The sequence below is a fragment of the Myotis brandtii genome, unplaced genomic scaffold (genome assembly GCF_000412655.1).
Source record: "Myotis brandtii unplaced genomic scaffold, ASM41265v1 scaffold468, whole genome shotgun sequence".
Taxonomy (NCBI): Eukaryota; Metazoa; Chordata; class Mammalia; order Chiroptera; family Vespertilionidae; genus Myotis; species Myotis brandtii.
Genome location: NW_005367874.1, coordinates 176931 through 191848, shown reverse-complemented (window position 1 = coordinate 191848; position 14918 = coordinate 176931). Strand labels below are relative to the sequence as shown.

The 14918-nt window shown below is 38.1% G+C and overlaps 1 protein-coding gene across 4 annotated transcripts in view; it reads right to left on the bottom strand.

The window, feature by feature from the left end:
• EED (embryonic ectoderm development) overlaps positions 1-14918 on the bottom strand; it is a 33862-nt gene extending 18944 nt beyond the window's left edge. For 3 of the 4 annotated variants that reach the window (XM_005875623.2, XM_014547177.1, XM_005875624.2), the window contains exons 1-6: positions 14753-14918; positions 8021-8173; positions 6191-6283; positions 4378-4443; positions 3157-3282; positions 2353-2434 (exon numbers count right to left, since the gene is read on the bottom strand). In XM_005875623.2, coding sequence (XP_005875685.1) covers positions 2353-2434; positions 3157-3282; positions 4378-4443; positions 6191-6283; positions 8021-8173; positions 14753-14866 — 634 coding nt within the window. In that variant the 5' untranslated portion in view covers positions 14867-14918. The remainder of the gene's footprint in view (positions 1-2352; positions 2435-3156; positions 3283-4377; positions 4444-6190; positions 6284-8020; positions 8174-14752) is intronic. The other variant, XM_014547179.1, reaches the window with a different exon arrangement.

The window sequence follows — 14918 nt, the reverse complement described above, 5'->3', positions numbered from 1 at the left end:
AATAAATAAATAAATAAATAAATAAATAAAAAAGAAGCATACTGACGGAGAAAAAAATAAAAATTATAACTGTAATTCAAGCAATCTCATTTTCTACTAAATATTAACAAAATAATGTACAGCAATAATATAAATGCCATGTGAAGCTTGAACTGTAACAATGTTCATACTATACATGAATATTAACATACTACATTAATGACAATGTATTTATACTAATTGTAATGTACATATTAGACTAATACATTATGTTAATACGTAGTTGAATAAAACACTGCCATAAAAATGATTCGATTCCAACTATGTACAAATTTTTATGTGGACATTTCATTCATCTTGAATACTCACACACACACACACACACATCCAGGAATGGTAAGTCTATGTTTAACTATAAGGAACTGCCAAACTGTTTTTTGATGTGGCTACATTTTACATTCCCACCAGCTATAGGGGTGAAGGGTATCTCCACATTAGCCAACATGTTTCTGTAACTTTGGTTATAGCCATCCTAGCAAATGTGAAGTGGTAGCTCCTAGTGTTTTTAATTAGTATTTCCCTAATTATTAATGATATTGAGTGCCTTTTCATGTGCCCACCAGACATTTGTGCATGTTCTTTGGAAAGATGTCATTCAACCCACTTTTTAATTTGGATGTTTTATTACTGTAGAACTATAAGAGCTCTTGATACAAGTCCCTTATTAGATATATGATTTAGAAATACTTTCTCCTATTCTGTAGGTTGTCTTTTCACTTTCTTAATGATATTGTGTGCAGCAAAATTCTTATTAATTCTTATTTGTTTGATTTAAAAAAAAACAAAAAAACTCTTACTGACACAATGGGAAGAAAGAGCAGAGTTAAAAAGTTGTAATATGTAGAACAAGTAAGGCTTTCTGGCCTCTGTCACTTGAAACGTAATACCTGAGCCCAACTACTACTGCTATCAAGAAAAAGTCATCAGTTCTTAGGTGTCAATTTCCCAAAATAAACATTTTCTTTTTTAAAAAAATATATTTTTATTGATTTCAGAGAGGAAGAAAGAGAGATAGAAACATCAATGATGAGAGAAAGTAATTGTCTGCCTCCTACATGCTTCACACTGGGGACTGAGCCCAAGACGGGCATGTGCCCTGAGCAGGAATCGAACCGTGACCTCTGGTTCATAGGTCGACACTCAATTACTGACCCACACCGGCTGGGCAATAGGGAATGCTTTATAAAACAAAAGTTTTTATATATAAAGGCAACATGGATTTTCAGATGCATTATTGCTTATTACATGATTGGATAGAGTGATAGTTGCAAAACTATCTTAAAAATTCTTAAAAATATAATTTTTGAGAAAGATAAATATCATGTGATCTCATTCATTTGTGGAATATAATGAACAACATAAACTGATGAATAAAAATAGATCCAGAATATAGAAGCATCGAACAGACCATCCAACTTCAGAGGGAAGGCAGGGGAGGGGGGGCGGTGGTAAGAGATCAACCAAAGGACTTGTATGCATGTATATAAGCATAACCCATGGACACAGACAGTAGGGGCGTGTGCTGAGGGGTGGGAGTGGCCGGGGAGAGGTCAATGTGGGAAAAAGGAGACATATGTAATACTTCAAACAATAAAGAATTTAAATTAAAAAAAAGAATTGGTGATCTGCCACTTAAAATTAATGAAGATGGCCCTGGCCAGTTTGGCTCAGTGGATAGAGCATTGACCTGCGGACTGAAGGGTCCCAGGTTCGATTTTGGTCAAGGGCACATGCCCAGGTTGCAGGCTCAATCCCCAGTGGGGAGCATGCAGGAGGCAGCCAATCAATGATTCTCTCTCATCATTGATGTTTCCATCTCTCTCTCTCCCTCTTCCTTCCTCTCTGAAATTAATAAAAATATTTTTAAAAAATGATGATGAACATAATTCAATTGAAAAAAATTTCATTTGAGGATAAAGTTCTAGAATTATCATAATGCAATATGGTAAATAAGGGTAACATAACTAATCCTCAGTACCAATTATGCTTCTCTCTTAAAAAACAATCATTTCTACCCTGGCCAGTGTGGCTCAGTTGGTTGGAGCATTGTGCTGTGCACCGAAGGATCTCAGGTTCAATTCCCAGTCAGGGCACATATCCAGATTTCGGAGTATGTGGGTTCAGGGAGAGTTCAGAAGGCAACCAATCTGTTTTCTTCCTCACATTGATGTTTCTCTCTCTCTCTCTCCTCTCTCTCTCTCTCCCTCCCTCCCTCCCTCCCTCCCTCCCTCTTCCTTCTCTCTCTCTGAAATCAATGGGAGGAACATATCCTCGGATTTAAAAAAATAGTAAAAAATAATTTCCTTCTCTTACCTTTACTGACTGACAGGAGAAGATTTGGGTCTCTTGGGTGGAATTTCAGCTCATTGATAGCATTTCCATGCCCAACATAGTGCTACAATAAATTTAAAACATATCAACTTTCATATACAATAACAAATTCTATTGTAAAATATTTAATCTGTGAATTAATGTTTGCTAAGAAAAATAAATTATTTTTCATTAATTTTAAGAGAATGAAAAACTCGTTTTGCTTAAAATAGTGGTTTTCAACATTGGCTGCATATTAAAACCATCCAACAAAGAAAAAAATGCATAAAAAAATAAAATAATATCACCCAACAAATTTGAAGGGAAAAAAAATAAAAGATGCTCAAGTCCCACCTGCTGATAATCTGATTTGACTGGAATAGCAGAGGCAAGGCAAAGATGGAAAAGATCCTCATGTGGTTCTATTGTGCTCTCAGGGTTTAAAACTTCTAATTAAATTGATTTGTAAAACTTAATATTAACTTTCAAGGTTTCAAAACCCTAGTTAGGGTGTGTGAGAATGGACTCACTCTTTTGTTATTCTTCATTCAGAGTCTCTCAGAATAAGGCGAGGTAGAAAAAAAGAAAATATTATAAATAATAAAATTTTCCCACTCATTACTTAATTTGCATTACCCAATTGTAACAAAGGTATCAAAAGACTTGTCTAAAGGATGAAGTAAGCACAGTACAGATCAAATTAGAAATTGTAGACACTGATTCCTTTAGTTTTAAATTTAACCTGACAAATTTTCACAGGTGTTCATTCAAAAGAAAGCAAATCTACAATTTAACAAGAATGCCCACCTTAATGCACTGCATTGTTATGGGATTAATTATCCTGATTATGCCTCTAGATCCAGCCACAGCCAGCAGAGGATGGCTTGTATTGCTATCGTATGTCCATGCACAAGTGTAAAAGTTTTCATCAGCCTACAAATGCCGGTTAAGAAATGTAATTTGTTTTTGAAAAGTAAATACGTACATAAACGATTATAATACATGGAAACCTCCAAAGACCTGCTAAAGTTTTTGACACAGAAGTTCTTATTATTCTATCACCAGATTTAAACAATGGACATTTTTAGGTCTAAAACTTATACAAAATGATAGAACAAAACCAGTCCTTCCACTACATTTTGATTAACTATTTAGCTATTTGTATAACTCAACTTTGTGTTTGAAAGCAGCCAGACAACATGTAAAGGATGTGTATGGCTGTGTCCAAATAAAACTTTATTTACAAAACAGGTGGGTGGACCATTACCTAATAAAAAAAGCAAAAGCAAACAGATGGCCAGCCCCAAGGGCTGTACTTTGCAGACTCTTGCTCTATCCCAATAGTTCTCTGTGCCTCTAAAGATGGCTTACTATTCATTTTTCCACTTTTTCCTGTGTGAGACCTTTCCAGTATGGCTACAGGTCACTTCTTTCCATATCATCTAGGGAAGACTGAAAAGTCCTTGTCTTTTTTTGTTTGCTAAGTTTTTCAAATGGATCTAGAAGAAAAATCTTATCAACAAGCTTTTCTATCTATCCCTTTGGGTTTTTAAGTCTTTATCTTTATGAACCCATGTTTTGCAATATTTTACTTCCTAAACAAACTGGCTATGTGTTTTTCCTTGTAGGCTTTATTGATCAAATACTTAGCATGATTTCCAGTCCTAGCTTCTGATCAACTCAAGTTCATCAATATAACTACTTTGAAATGATAAAATTCTAGGCAAGGTAAAAAAACAAAACAAAAAACAGGAGGTTTTAACTATTCTAATTTTCTATTACTGGATTTCCAATAAACATCTCCAGTCACCTGCACCATTCTCTCTCATATCTATCCTACAATGGATTTCTAGGGACCAGGAAAACTAGATACCAGAAATCTCTTGGGTGATAGTGAAGGAATAGCATTGGTTAAGGTTAAGAAAGAACAATATAACTTTGGGGAACTAATTAATTTAGAAAAGTTTCAGTGTACTTATGAAAGTCGATTTCTTTAGCCAAAGATATTAAAAACTCAGGAAAGGATACATCAGCATCCACATAGGATTGCAATAACCGGATTTCTCCTTGTGAGTGACATTCATATAAAGTAACCTAAGGAAAACAAAATACAGTAAATTTTACCTCAAATACAGAAGCACATGCTTTTAGCTTTTAAACATATTTTAGTCACAACTGTGTTTTTAAAATATTACAGAAACTACTGCTTTAAAATAGCTCCTTTAATTTGAGAAAGCCATTATAATATTTATGGCATTACATAATTTCCAGAATATATTAAATACTGCAATACTAACTTGCTTATCAAGTTAATTTTGAGGAGAATTGGTGCAAAACTACTAGGCAGTCTGCTGGCTCAGGTCCAATCATCCCATTAGCAAATTACCCTAGTTTCAGTGCTTATGAAAGACAATTTCTTTAGCCAAACATATTGAAAACTCAGGAAAGGATACATCAGCATCCACACAGGACTGCAATAACCAAATTTCAATATAAATTGTTATATACTGTTAATTCTCCTTCCTCTTTTGGTCTGAAGATTCCTTCTTGTTACGGTGGCCATTAGATAATAAGAAACTCCATTAAAAATGCACTACAGAGCCCTACCTGGTTTGGTTTAGTGGATAGAGCATCGGCCTGCGGACTGAAGGGTCCCAGGTTCGATTCTGGCCAAGGGCACATACCCAGGTTGCAGGCTCAATCCCCAGTTGGGTGTGTGCAGGAGGCAGCTGATCAATGATTCTCTCTCATCATTGATGTTTCTCTCTCTCTCTCCCCCTTCCTCTCTAAAATCAATAAAAATATATTTTAAAAAAATGCACCACAGACAATAGAAACTGTGTACATTAAAAATCACGTTCCTGCCCTAGCTGGTTTGGCTTGGTGGATAGAGCATCGGCCTGCGGACTGACAGGTCCCAGGTTCGATTCTGGTCAAGGGCACATGCCCGGATTGAGGACTTGATCCGGATCAATCAATGACTCTCCCTTATCATTGATGTTTCTCTCTCTCTCTCTCTCTCTCTCTCTCTCTCCCTTCCTCTCTGATATCAATAAAAATATATTTAAAAAAAAATAAATAAGAGATTTCTTATTCAAATTAGAATGATAAACTGTTATAGTCACTTCCAAAAGAACAACATCAATTCTTTCAATCACTCAAAACAGATCATTAAGACAAAATATAAACAGAAACCTGTTGTGTGAATGATTTTGAGTAATATCATCATCATAATAAAAGGCTAATATGCAAATGGTCATCATGCCGTGACGCCATAACGACTGATCAGCAGGGACTTGAGGCTGGGTGGCACCGGCCCAGGGGACCTGAGGCCATGGCCCCCTGCCCCGGCACTGGGCTGGGGACCTGAAGCTGCGCCCCCTGCCTAGCAGGGCTTGATGGGAGTGGGACCGGCCGGGTCACTGGGTCTTGTGCGATTTCGAGGCACACGCGCGTGTAGGTGGGAACTTGACTCTGGGTCCCATGGTGCGGCCCAGACTCTGACAGGAGGGAGATTTTCATATACACTTTACTAATTTTCTTTATCTCTGACACTTCTATTATAGAGAAAGGGCAAATAGCAATATTAAAATATTTCCTCTAATTAATTCCCTCTTAATGTGTACGAATTTTGTGTACCAGGCCACTAGTATGAAATAAAGATGTATTTTCAGTCATGAATACTAGGTTTAATTAGACAACTTCTAGAATGCTTCATGTTCACACAAAGGAATAATAATGTCAAACTAGCTACACGAAATTTATCTCAAAATCATTACACTTATATTAATACCAGAATTTAATCATCAAACCAAATGCCAAACAGATCCTTAACACTTACTCTGTTGCTTCCTACAGTTGCAAACACTAGTGGATCTCCTTCTTTACTGTGCCAGTTAAACTGTACTCCAAACAATGGCTGATTATGATCTTCCTATAAAATAATCATGAAATAAGAAAAATTAATATATTTTAGAAACAAAAAAATTGTAGTAGACTGACCATCCTCCTTATAACTTTTTTTGAAAATGGAAGCCACTATTTTGAAATAGCACACATAAACTGACTTTTGACTCTAAAAAGATATCTACTTGTCCAGTTTTCACATTTTAAAATATTAGTATATGATAAAGTTTTATGACAACCAATGACTTAAATCAGAAGTTAGGTAACAAGCACTTATTTATGAAAATACTTTTATATTTGCCTTCTATGTTCTCACACCCAACCATATTTTTCGGAATCAAAACAAAACTGGGTAATTATGGCAAATGCATTCATTTCTCAGGACATAAGGACAAAATTTATTTTTCTGAAATTGTAAACTAACAAATGACCTAAGTAAGAGTGGCTTAGCACTAGCTAAACTTTATTAGGTTTAATTTTTCCCTTGTAAACTGAAGCACAACAGACGCAAATCACTGCTTTCTATTAGTGCTATAGAAACAATTTTAAATAACCTTGAATTTGGGTCCTAAAAGAAAAACATCCCAAGTTTTGTAATAAACAAGTATGGTAATTGAACAATAGGGGGCAGGGGAAGCCATGGACTATACCTTTAGTTGCTAGTAGGCTGGCTATAAGGACATATATAAAAAACAAGTGTTCACAAAGTTATTCTCAGGATTTTACTGGCAATCTCTTGGCGTTTAACATTAATTTTCATATTCACTTCAAGGGACTGTTTTTACTTTTAAAGTCTAACAACTTTTATTTTTTACCCTTAAAAAACCATAGATTTAATGCTTTGAAATATTTAACTGACAGTTAAAACAACCTTCTAGACATACTATCTAAAAATAGGTTGATATAACTGAATATTAATATGAAACTAATGGGCACTTTCCCTTTATAAAAAATATATAACCAAGATTAATCTCTCTCTTTTAAGAGTATAATTTGACATACACTGAACAAAGAATTTTGCTACAGACAGAAAATAATTTCCACATAGCCATAGTCACTTATGCTTTCTGAAGACTTTACCTGAAATACATATTTAGAAAAGATTCTTTCATACATGTATAAGACAATGTAATGCATATTTCTGCTCAGCAAAGGAAAACACCCCCAAATTTAAACCAATAATGAATACATGTAAAGAAAAACATCTTAAATTCCACTAATCCCTTTTATAAATAAAGATACTATTGAGGAAGTAGTCATTTAAATAACCTCAACTACTTGTTTTCTACATAATCAAAAAAATTTTAATTTATATCCTTTTCTTTGAAAACAATCACAAATAAAACAACAGATAAGAGTTAAATTCTTTTAAACTGCAGAAACTAAGGCATGTGTTTCCATTTATGCTGGCTCAAAATTAATGAGTCACATTCAGTTCTTTTTAGGAATAAGTACCTGAAAGTAGCATATACTTTTAAATTTTATCAAAATACATTTTCCAAAACCTTTTATTTGAATATAAACAATAAAGAAAAACTAGCCTGCAGTACTAGGTATTACCCATTTAAGACAAAACGAAAAGCTAAATGAAAGTAGAGTGAATTATAACTATGCAGTCTATACTATAAAAACAAAACGTCAAAAAGTACTGTAATTTAAAAATATTTTTAACTTGACAGAGTATCTTGAGCATAAAATGTTTACCACTGGTAAATAATTTTGCAGCTTAGCATTCAACTAACAGGATTTGTCTTTCTGCACATACCTTGAGACTATTTACACATTTGAAAGAATATTTGCACTTCTTGGACTTCCATTTCCCCTTCCCCCAGCTTTTCCTTCCAGGTGCATTTGGTGTATTTGTAGGTGTATCAGGGCGTTCAGTGTTTGTTCCACTTTCTATACTGACAGCATCATCCTGTAAGCAGTAAGTTAGAAAAAAATTACATAAAATAGTAATACTACACTCAGGCAGCAAATGATTTTTTACTGGACAGCTACTGAATGACCTAAAAGAAATAATTAATAAATTCTGTAAGTAATGGAACATTTTATTCCTATCTCCAAAGGATAAAAAGCAAACCAGCTACACATTAGAACTTGTGGATATTTGATATTTCAGCAAAACTATAAACAAAAAAAGCTAATCAGAAAAACAGTACTAATGCTTCCTTTAAATAGCAACACAATGGTCTCCACACAAGGTACTGTTAGATAAGAAGTCTAAGAGAGCCTAAGTAGCAAATAAAAAAAAAAAAATAGAAAGAGAACCAAATTTAAAAGAAAAAAGAAACAAACAAACAAAAGGAGAGCCTAGAACCAAATTTAAAAGAAAAAAGAAACAAACAAACAAACAAAAGGAGAGCCTTAATCGTCTTTTGCATGTTAGGGTTGCTGAAATTCACACCCAAAGCTCTGACTCCTAAATCTGACTTAATGCCCTAGCCCAGTGGTCGGCAAACTGCGGCTCGAGAGCCACATGTGGCTCTTTGATCCCTTGAGTGTGGCCACGAAGTTTCAATCGCAATGTATGTGCGCGCCCACACGTGGTATTTTGTGGAAGAGCCACACTCAAGGGGCGGCAGTTTGCCAACCACTGCCCTAGCCCAAGCATGTCAAACTTGCGGCCCATGGGCCACATGCCTTGTTTATTTGGCCCATGTTAGCCTTTGAGTTTGACATGCTTGCCATAGCCGGTTTGGCTCAGTGGATAGAGAGTCAGCCCTCAGGCTGAATGGTCCTGGGATCAATTTCCGTCAAGGGCATGTACCTAGGTTGCAGGTTAGATCCCTGGCCCTGGTCAGGGCGTGTGTGGGAGGCAACCAATGTGTCTCTCTTACATGGATGTTTCTCTCTGTCTCTCCCCCTCCCTCCCAGTCTCTAAAAGAAGTCCTACATATTCTGTACAACTGAAATTTGACTCATAGCTCTAAAATAATGATACTCATAAATACTGGGTGGGGCAAAGTAGGTTTACAGCTATTCATATGGAAAACAATACAATAACTAACTAATATAATAAACTGTTCCGTTAACTCACAACTCTTGCCCTACTCTTGCCCCACCCTGTATGTTAGAGCTCCAGATACTCTATAAAGTAATTCCCTTCCAAAGTAGAAATGGCAGCAGAAAACCTTGAAAATTCACCTAATTTTTACCTAATCTCCAGACCACAAGATATATTGATGGTCCTCTAATCTCAGAAGAGGATTTCACCTCCTTTGATTACATATTACAATGTATTTTTAGAAATAGAGATTTATTTAAATCTGTAACATTAGGGCAGTAGTTAACCGCATTCTAGAGAAAGCCCTTTTTCTTGGAGTGCCTATTAACATCTATGAGAATACAGTCTAGGAACCCTTGCCTTAGGGGCTGTTTCTAAGTTACTGCTTCCTAAAGCTAGCTTTATATTATAAAGGTTAAACTTAACTAGAGGGACAAAAGTATATTAAAAAATTCATTTAATGGGGGTGGGAGGGAGGATGGGAGTGGGTTAATAGGGGGAAAAGGAGGACCTATGTAATACTTTCAACAATAAAGATTTATAAATTTTTAAAAAGTAGTTTTTGGGGGTGGCTTTCAAAGCTGTAAATGGTTCCTACCAAAATGACATGCTTAAAAAAACTTGAATTGTAACTTAATGTAAACATAATCTGCCTTTAAAGAGATATAAAAATGTAAAATTTTAAAGTTCAGTTCCTAGGCTAAAATCACTGTTTTTCTCTTTCCCAATTTCTCCCCACCTCCTAGTTGTATTTAAACAGTTAAAATCTAGTGTAGAAAACAATTTTGGGTTTCGATGGAAAACTATGCATTATCTATGGTACACTCTTCCATGGTATCAGATTATAGCCCTCTTAGTTGCCTTTGACTAACCTTACATCTCTTTTTCAAGTTGTGGATAACTAACTAGTAGTGCAAATTCTGTCTCTAAAGGTAGAGGTGCAAAGTGCCTTCCCTTACACTCTGAAAAAAAAGTGTTTGACCCCATTTGCAATTTCATCTCAACATTCCTTTAGTCCTTATTAATTTGTACTGTTTGACTTGCCCAGTTCCCTTACATGAGTAAAATAAAAATTTTAACATGTATTCACTTACCTTTTTCTGAAAATTATCTTTTAACACTAGAGAAGTAAAATAATAAAACTATTACATGCATTATTCACCAGCTTCTTTACATTCTAATCCAGAAGCCAACTGGGGGTAGGGGAGGTAGGAGTGGGTAAAGGGTGAATAAATAAATGGTGATGGAAACTGACTTGATTTGGGGTGCACACAATATACAGGTGACGCATTATAGAACTATACCCCTGAAACCTATTTAATTTTATTAACCGTCACTCCAATAAATTAAATTAAACAACAAGAAGTCATACAAAACACTGTTAATAATAGGGCACAGCCCTGACCAATCTGGCTCAGTGGATAGGGCATCGGCCTGGGAACTGAAGGATCCCAGGTTCAATCACAGTTAATGGTATGTACCTTGGTTGCAGGATCGATCCCCAGTGGGGTTGTGCAGGAGTCAGCTGATCAATGTTTCTCTATCAGGTATGTTTCTAACTCTCTAACCCTCTCCCTTCCTCTCTGTAAAATCAATAAAAATATATTTGAAAATAATAATAGGGCACATTGCATCCTTATCTTCCTTTATTTTCCCCCCCAGCTTTTTAGTTTAATACAGGCCCGGTGGATTTTTTGGGGGGGGGGGGGGGGGGGGGGGGGGTGTTGTTCCTCAGCCTGGCCTCCGTCCTTCAGCAGGCTGGGAGCCCTTGGGGGGATCAATGACTGACATCCTTAGCACTGCTATGGAGGCGGGAGAGGCTCCTGCCACCGCCACTGCGCTCACCAGCTGTCCGGCTTGTGGCTGAGCTGCACTCCCCCTGTGGGAGCGCACTGACCACCAGGGGGCAGCTCCTGTGTTGAGCATCTGCCCCCTGGTGGTCAGTGTGTGTCATAACGACTGGTTGTTCTGCCATTTGGCCGATTTGCATATTAGGCTTTTATTATACAGGATAGATGACTCTCATATTTAGCTTTATATAAAATACCAAAACCAGTAACACATTTCTTCCCTTAACATCTTTTAAAAAATATTTTTATTGGTTTTTAGAGAGGAAGAGAGAAACATCGATGTGAGAGCACATTAATCAGCTGCCTCCTGCACACACCCTCTACCGTGTCACCCAAATAAATTCAATTTAAAAAAAAAGGAAATGAGAAATTCCAGCAAAGGCAGATAATATGCTAAATGAAATAAGTCGGGCAGAAGAAGCTATGAACCATATGATTTCACTCATATGTGGGATATAAATCTGAAACTCATGGACACAAACAGTAGTGTGGTGGTTGACAGAGGGAAGGTGTGGAGGGGGGGGGGGGGGGGGTGAAGGGGACCTAATATATGGTGACAGAAGATGACGTGGCTTTGGGTGATGGGCACACAGTAATACATACAGATCTTGTAACATAGAAATCCACACCTGAAACCTATATGATCCTATTAACCAATGTCACTCCAATAAATTAAAAGAATGCTAACAGTATTCGTGACAAATGTTAGTGTTTTGATTTATAAATAAAAATAAAATACTTTATTAAAACAAATCTCAAAAGTATTTTATAACATAAGTTTATGATTACGTTTATAATCTTTTCACTGTATTTTACACATTTAAAAATGTTATTCTACCAGGAGGTCACAGTTCGATTCCAGTCAGGGCACATGCCGGGTTGTGGGCTCAATCCCCCAGTGGGGGGGGCATGTAGGAGGCAGCAGATCGATGCTTCTTTCTCATCACTGATGTTTCTATCTCTCTCTCCCTCTCCCTGAAATCAATAAAAACATATACATAAATATGAAGTCCTCATCCAGATGGAGGAACCAAAACAAAGGCTTCATCCAATCATTTGGTTGTGAACAGTTTTCTAATGCATCAAATATATTCCCTAAGAGTCTGCAAAAAGAAAATAAGCTTTCAATTTATTTGGCCCCCTGAAGTTTCCTCCGTTTAAATAAATTTCTATTTTCATTACATTTCTGCCTGATTATTTAGTATGTGGAGAGGTCAGAAACATAAGATTATACTATGTGATCACAAAATTATAGTAATAGCAATTAAATAAAATTTGAATAGTACTTATTATGAGGCAGGCATTCTTTTTTTTTTAAATATACTTTATTGATTTTTTTACAGAGAGGAAGGGAGAGGGATAGAGAGTTAGAAACATCGATCAGGCGCCTCCTGCACACACCCTACTTGGGATGTGCCTGCAACCAAGGTACATGCCTTTGACTGGAATCAAACTTGGGACCTTTCAGTCCGCAGGTTGACGCTCTATCCATTGAGCCAAACCAGTTACGGCAAGGCAGGCATTCTTATTTTAAAATTTTAAAATTCTCACCTGAGGATATTTTTCCACTGATTAGAGAGAGTGGAAGAAAGAGGCAAAGACGGAGAGAAATGTTGATATGAAAGAAACACATCGAGTGGTTGCCTCCTTCCAGCACGCCCCAGTCAGGCCGGAGAGGAGCCTGCAACGGAGGTACTTGCCCTAGCCAGAACTCAAACCTGGGACCCTTCAGTCTGCAAGGGACCCTATCCACTGCGCCAAACCGGCTAGGGTAGAGGCAGGCATTCTTGCAAGCACTTCACCTACACTACTTCACTTAATCCTTACAAATGCCCCTCCAGGTAAATGCCATTATTATCTCCATTTGTAAGATAAGAAACTGAGGCAACTAGGTCAAGGATCTTGCCTTGCTCAAGGTCAAGCAACCAGTAAGTAGTAGAGGGAAAATGTTAACCTAACATTTGGATCTTGTCTGTGCTCCTATTACTAACCTAATCTGCCCAAAGAAATTTAAGAGAAGGCAAAAGAAAACAGGCTCCAAGGACTGGAATGAAAAAGTGAAAAATGTTACTTTTAAAGTAACTTTCAACACCTAAGCTTTCCAGAAATTTCAAGTCCAAATCCCACAAACTGACAATCCCCTAAAAATCTTTCTTCTATCTACAAAGAGTTCTTTTCCCATCTCTTCCGTGAAAATTTTGGTCATGACACCATGTCATTCATATAATATTATGCTTCGATCAGTAATGCAGTGATGTAGAATTTAAGAAATGGGTGTGTAAGATGTCCTATTTATTCCTAAAACTAGCCAAATGAGAAAATGAAGAACTTCTACCACCCTGCTATAACACTTTACAGATTTAAAAAAAGATAGCCAGATGTTATTGCCGTATATTATGAAAAGGGGCTCACATTTTGGAGTATTATCTTTACATGAATTGTCAAGACATTTTGCAGAACTTATTGGCCATATTAAAACATGAAACTGGAAGAGCAATGTCAATTCGGTTTTTACTGGCATCTCACCTAAACAGTTGGGACTAGATGATGATCATGATCCGTTTTGATTTTACTGTTATGTTTAAATCTCATTCCCCAAATCAAACACCGCGAGGCCATGAAGCCCACTCCTTAAGGACAGCTACCTACGCCGCCGTGACCTACAACCGTCCAGGTCAGCGGTTCTCAACCTGTGGGTCGTGACCCCTTTGGGGGCGAACGACCCTTCCACAGGGGTCGCCTAAGACCATCAGAAAACACATAAATAATTACATATTGTTTTTGTGATTAATCACTATGCTTTAATTATGTTCAATTTGTAACAATGAAAATACATCCTGCATATCAGATATTTACCTTACGATTCATAACAGTAGCCAAATTACAGTTATGAAGTAGCAACGAAAATAATTTTATGGTCGGGGTCACCACAACATGAGGAACTGTATTAAAGGGTCGCGGCATCAGGAAGGTTGAGAACCACTGGTCCAGGTGGTGCCCTGTATCTCAGTAACTTTCCAAAGCGGAACCGTCCCTTCTCTTTCCTTCCTCGCGGGGGGTTTTCCCCTCCAAGTCAGAAGACGACCCTCCCGGTTCGGCTCCTCCTCCAGAAAAGCGGACTGACCTCATTCATCTCCGCGGACAGGGCAGGAGCAGGCACCAGACCTCCTTTCCGGAGAGACACCGAAACCCCTTACGATCGGCTCTTCCCATCCAGCCGTCCGTGAGGGTCGAGGAGGGACACGGTCCCTAACTCCTTTAAGAGAGTCCCTAACACGCCGGCTTCTCCCTCCCAACTTTCCCAGAACAATCTCTAACTCGCCTTTTAAACGACGGGAATCTCAGCTCCCGCACTCTCCCCAAGTGCCCTCAAGGCCCAAACGCACCGCGTCCACGCGAAAGGATCCGAGCCGCCCCCCCGCCCCCCGCCCACGCTCCGCCAAGTCTCTGCTCGCTCTCGGCCCCACGTCGACACCCCAGCGACAAGTCCGATTCTCTCTCCCACCCCCGCGTTTTCCTGAGCAGCGAGTGACACCTCGCCCTCCCCCCACAGCCGCCCGGCCGCCCCGCTCGCACAGTTTAAAAAGACTTCAAAACTTTCCCCGGAGTCCCGCCCGCACGACTCAGGGTCCCCACTCACATTCTCGTCTCCGGAGAGGTCCGGGTTGCTGTTCTCGTCGCTGCTCAGCTTCTGCTTCTTGGCCGCAGGCATGTCTGTTCCCGCCGGGGCTGTCGACACTTCCCTCTCGGACATATTCCTCCGCCTCCCTCCAGGTTCCTGCCGCCGAGGGCGGGGCCTCCGCCAC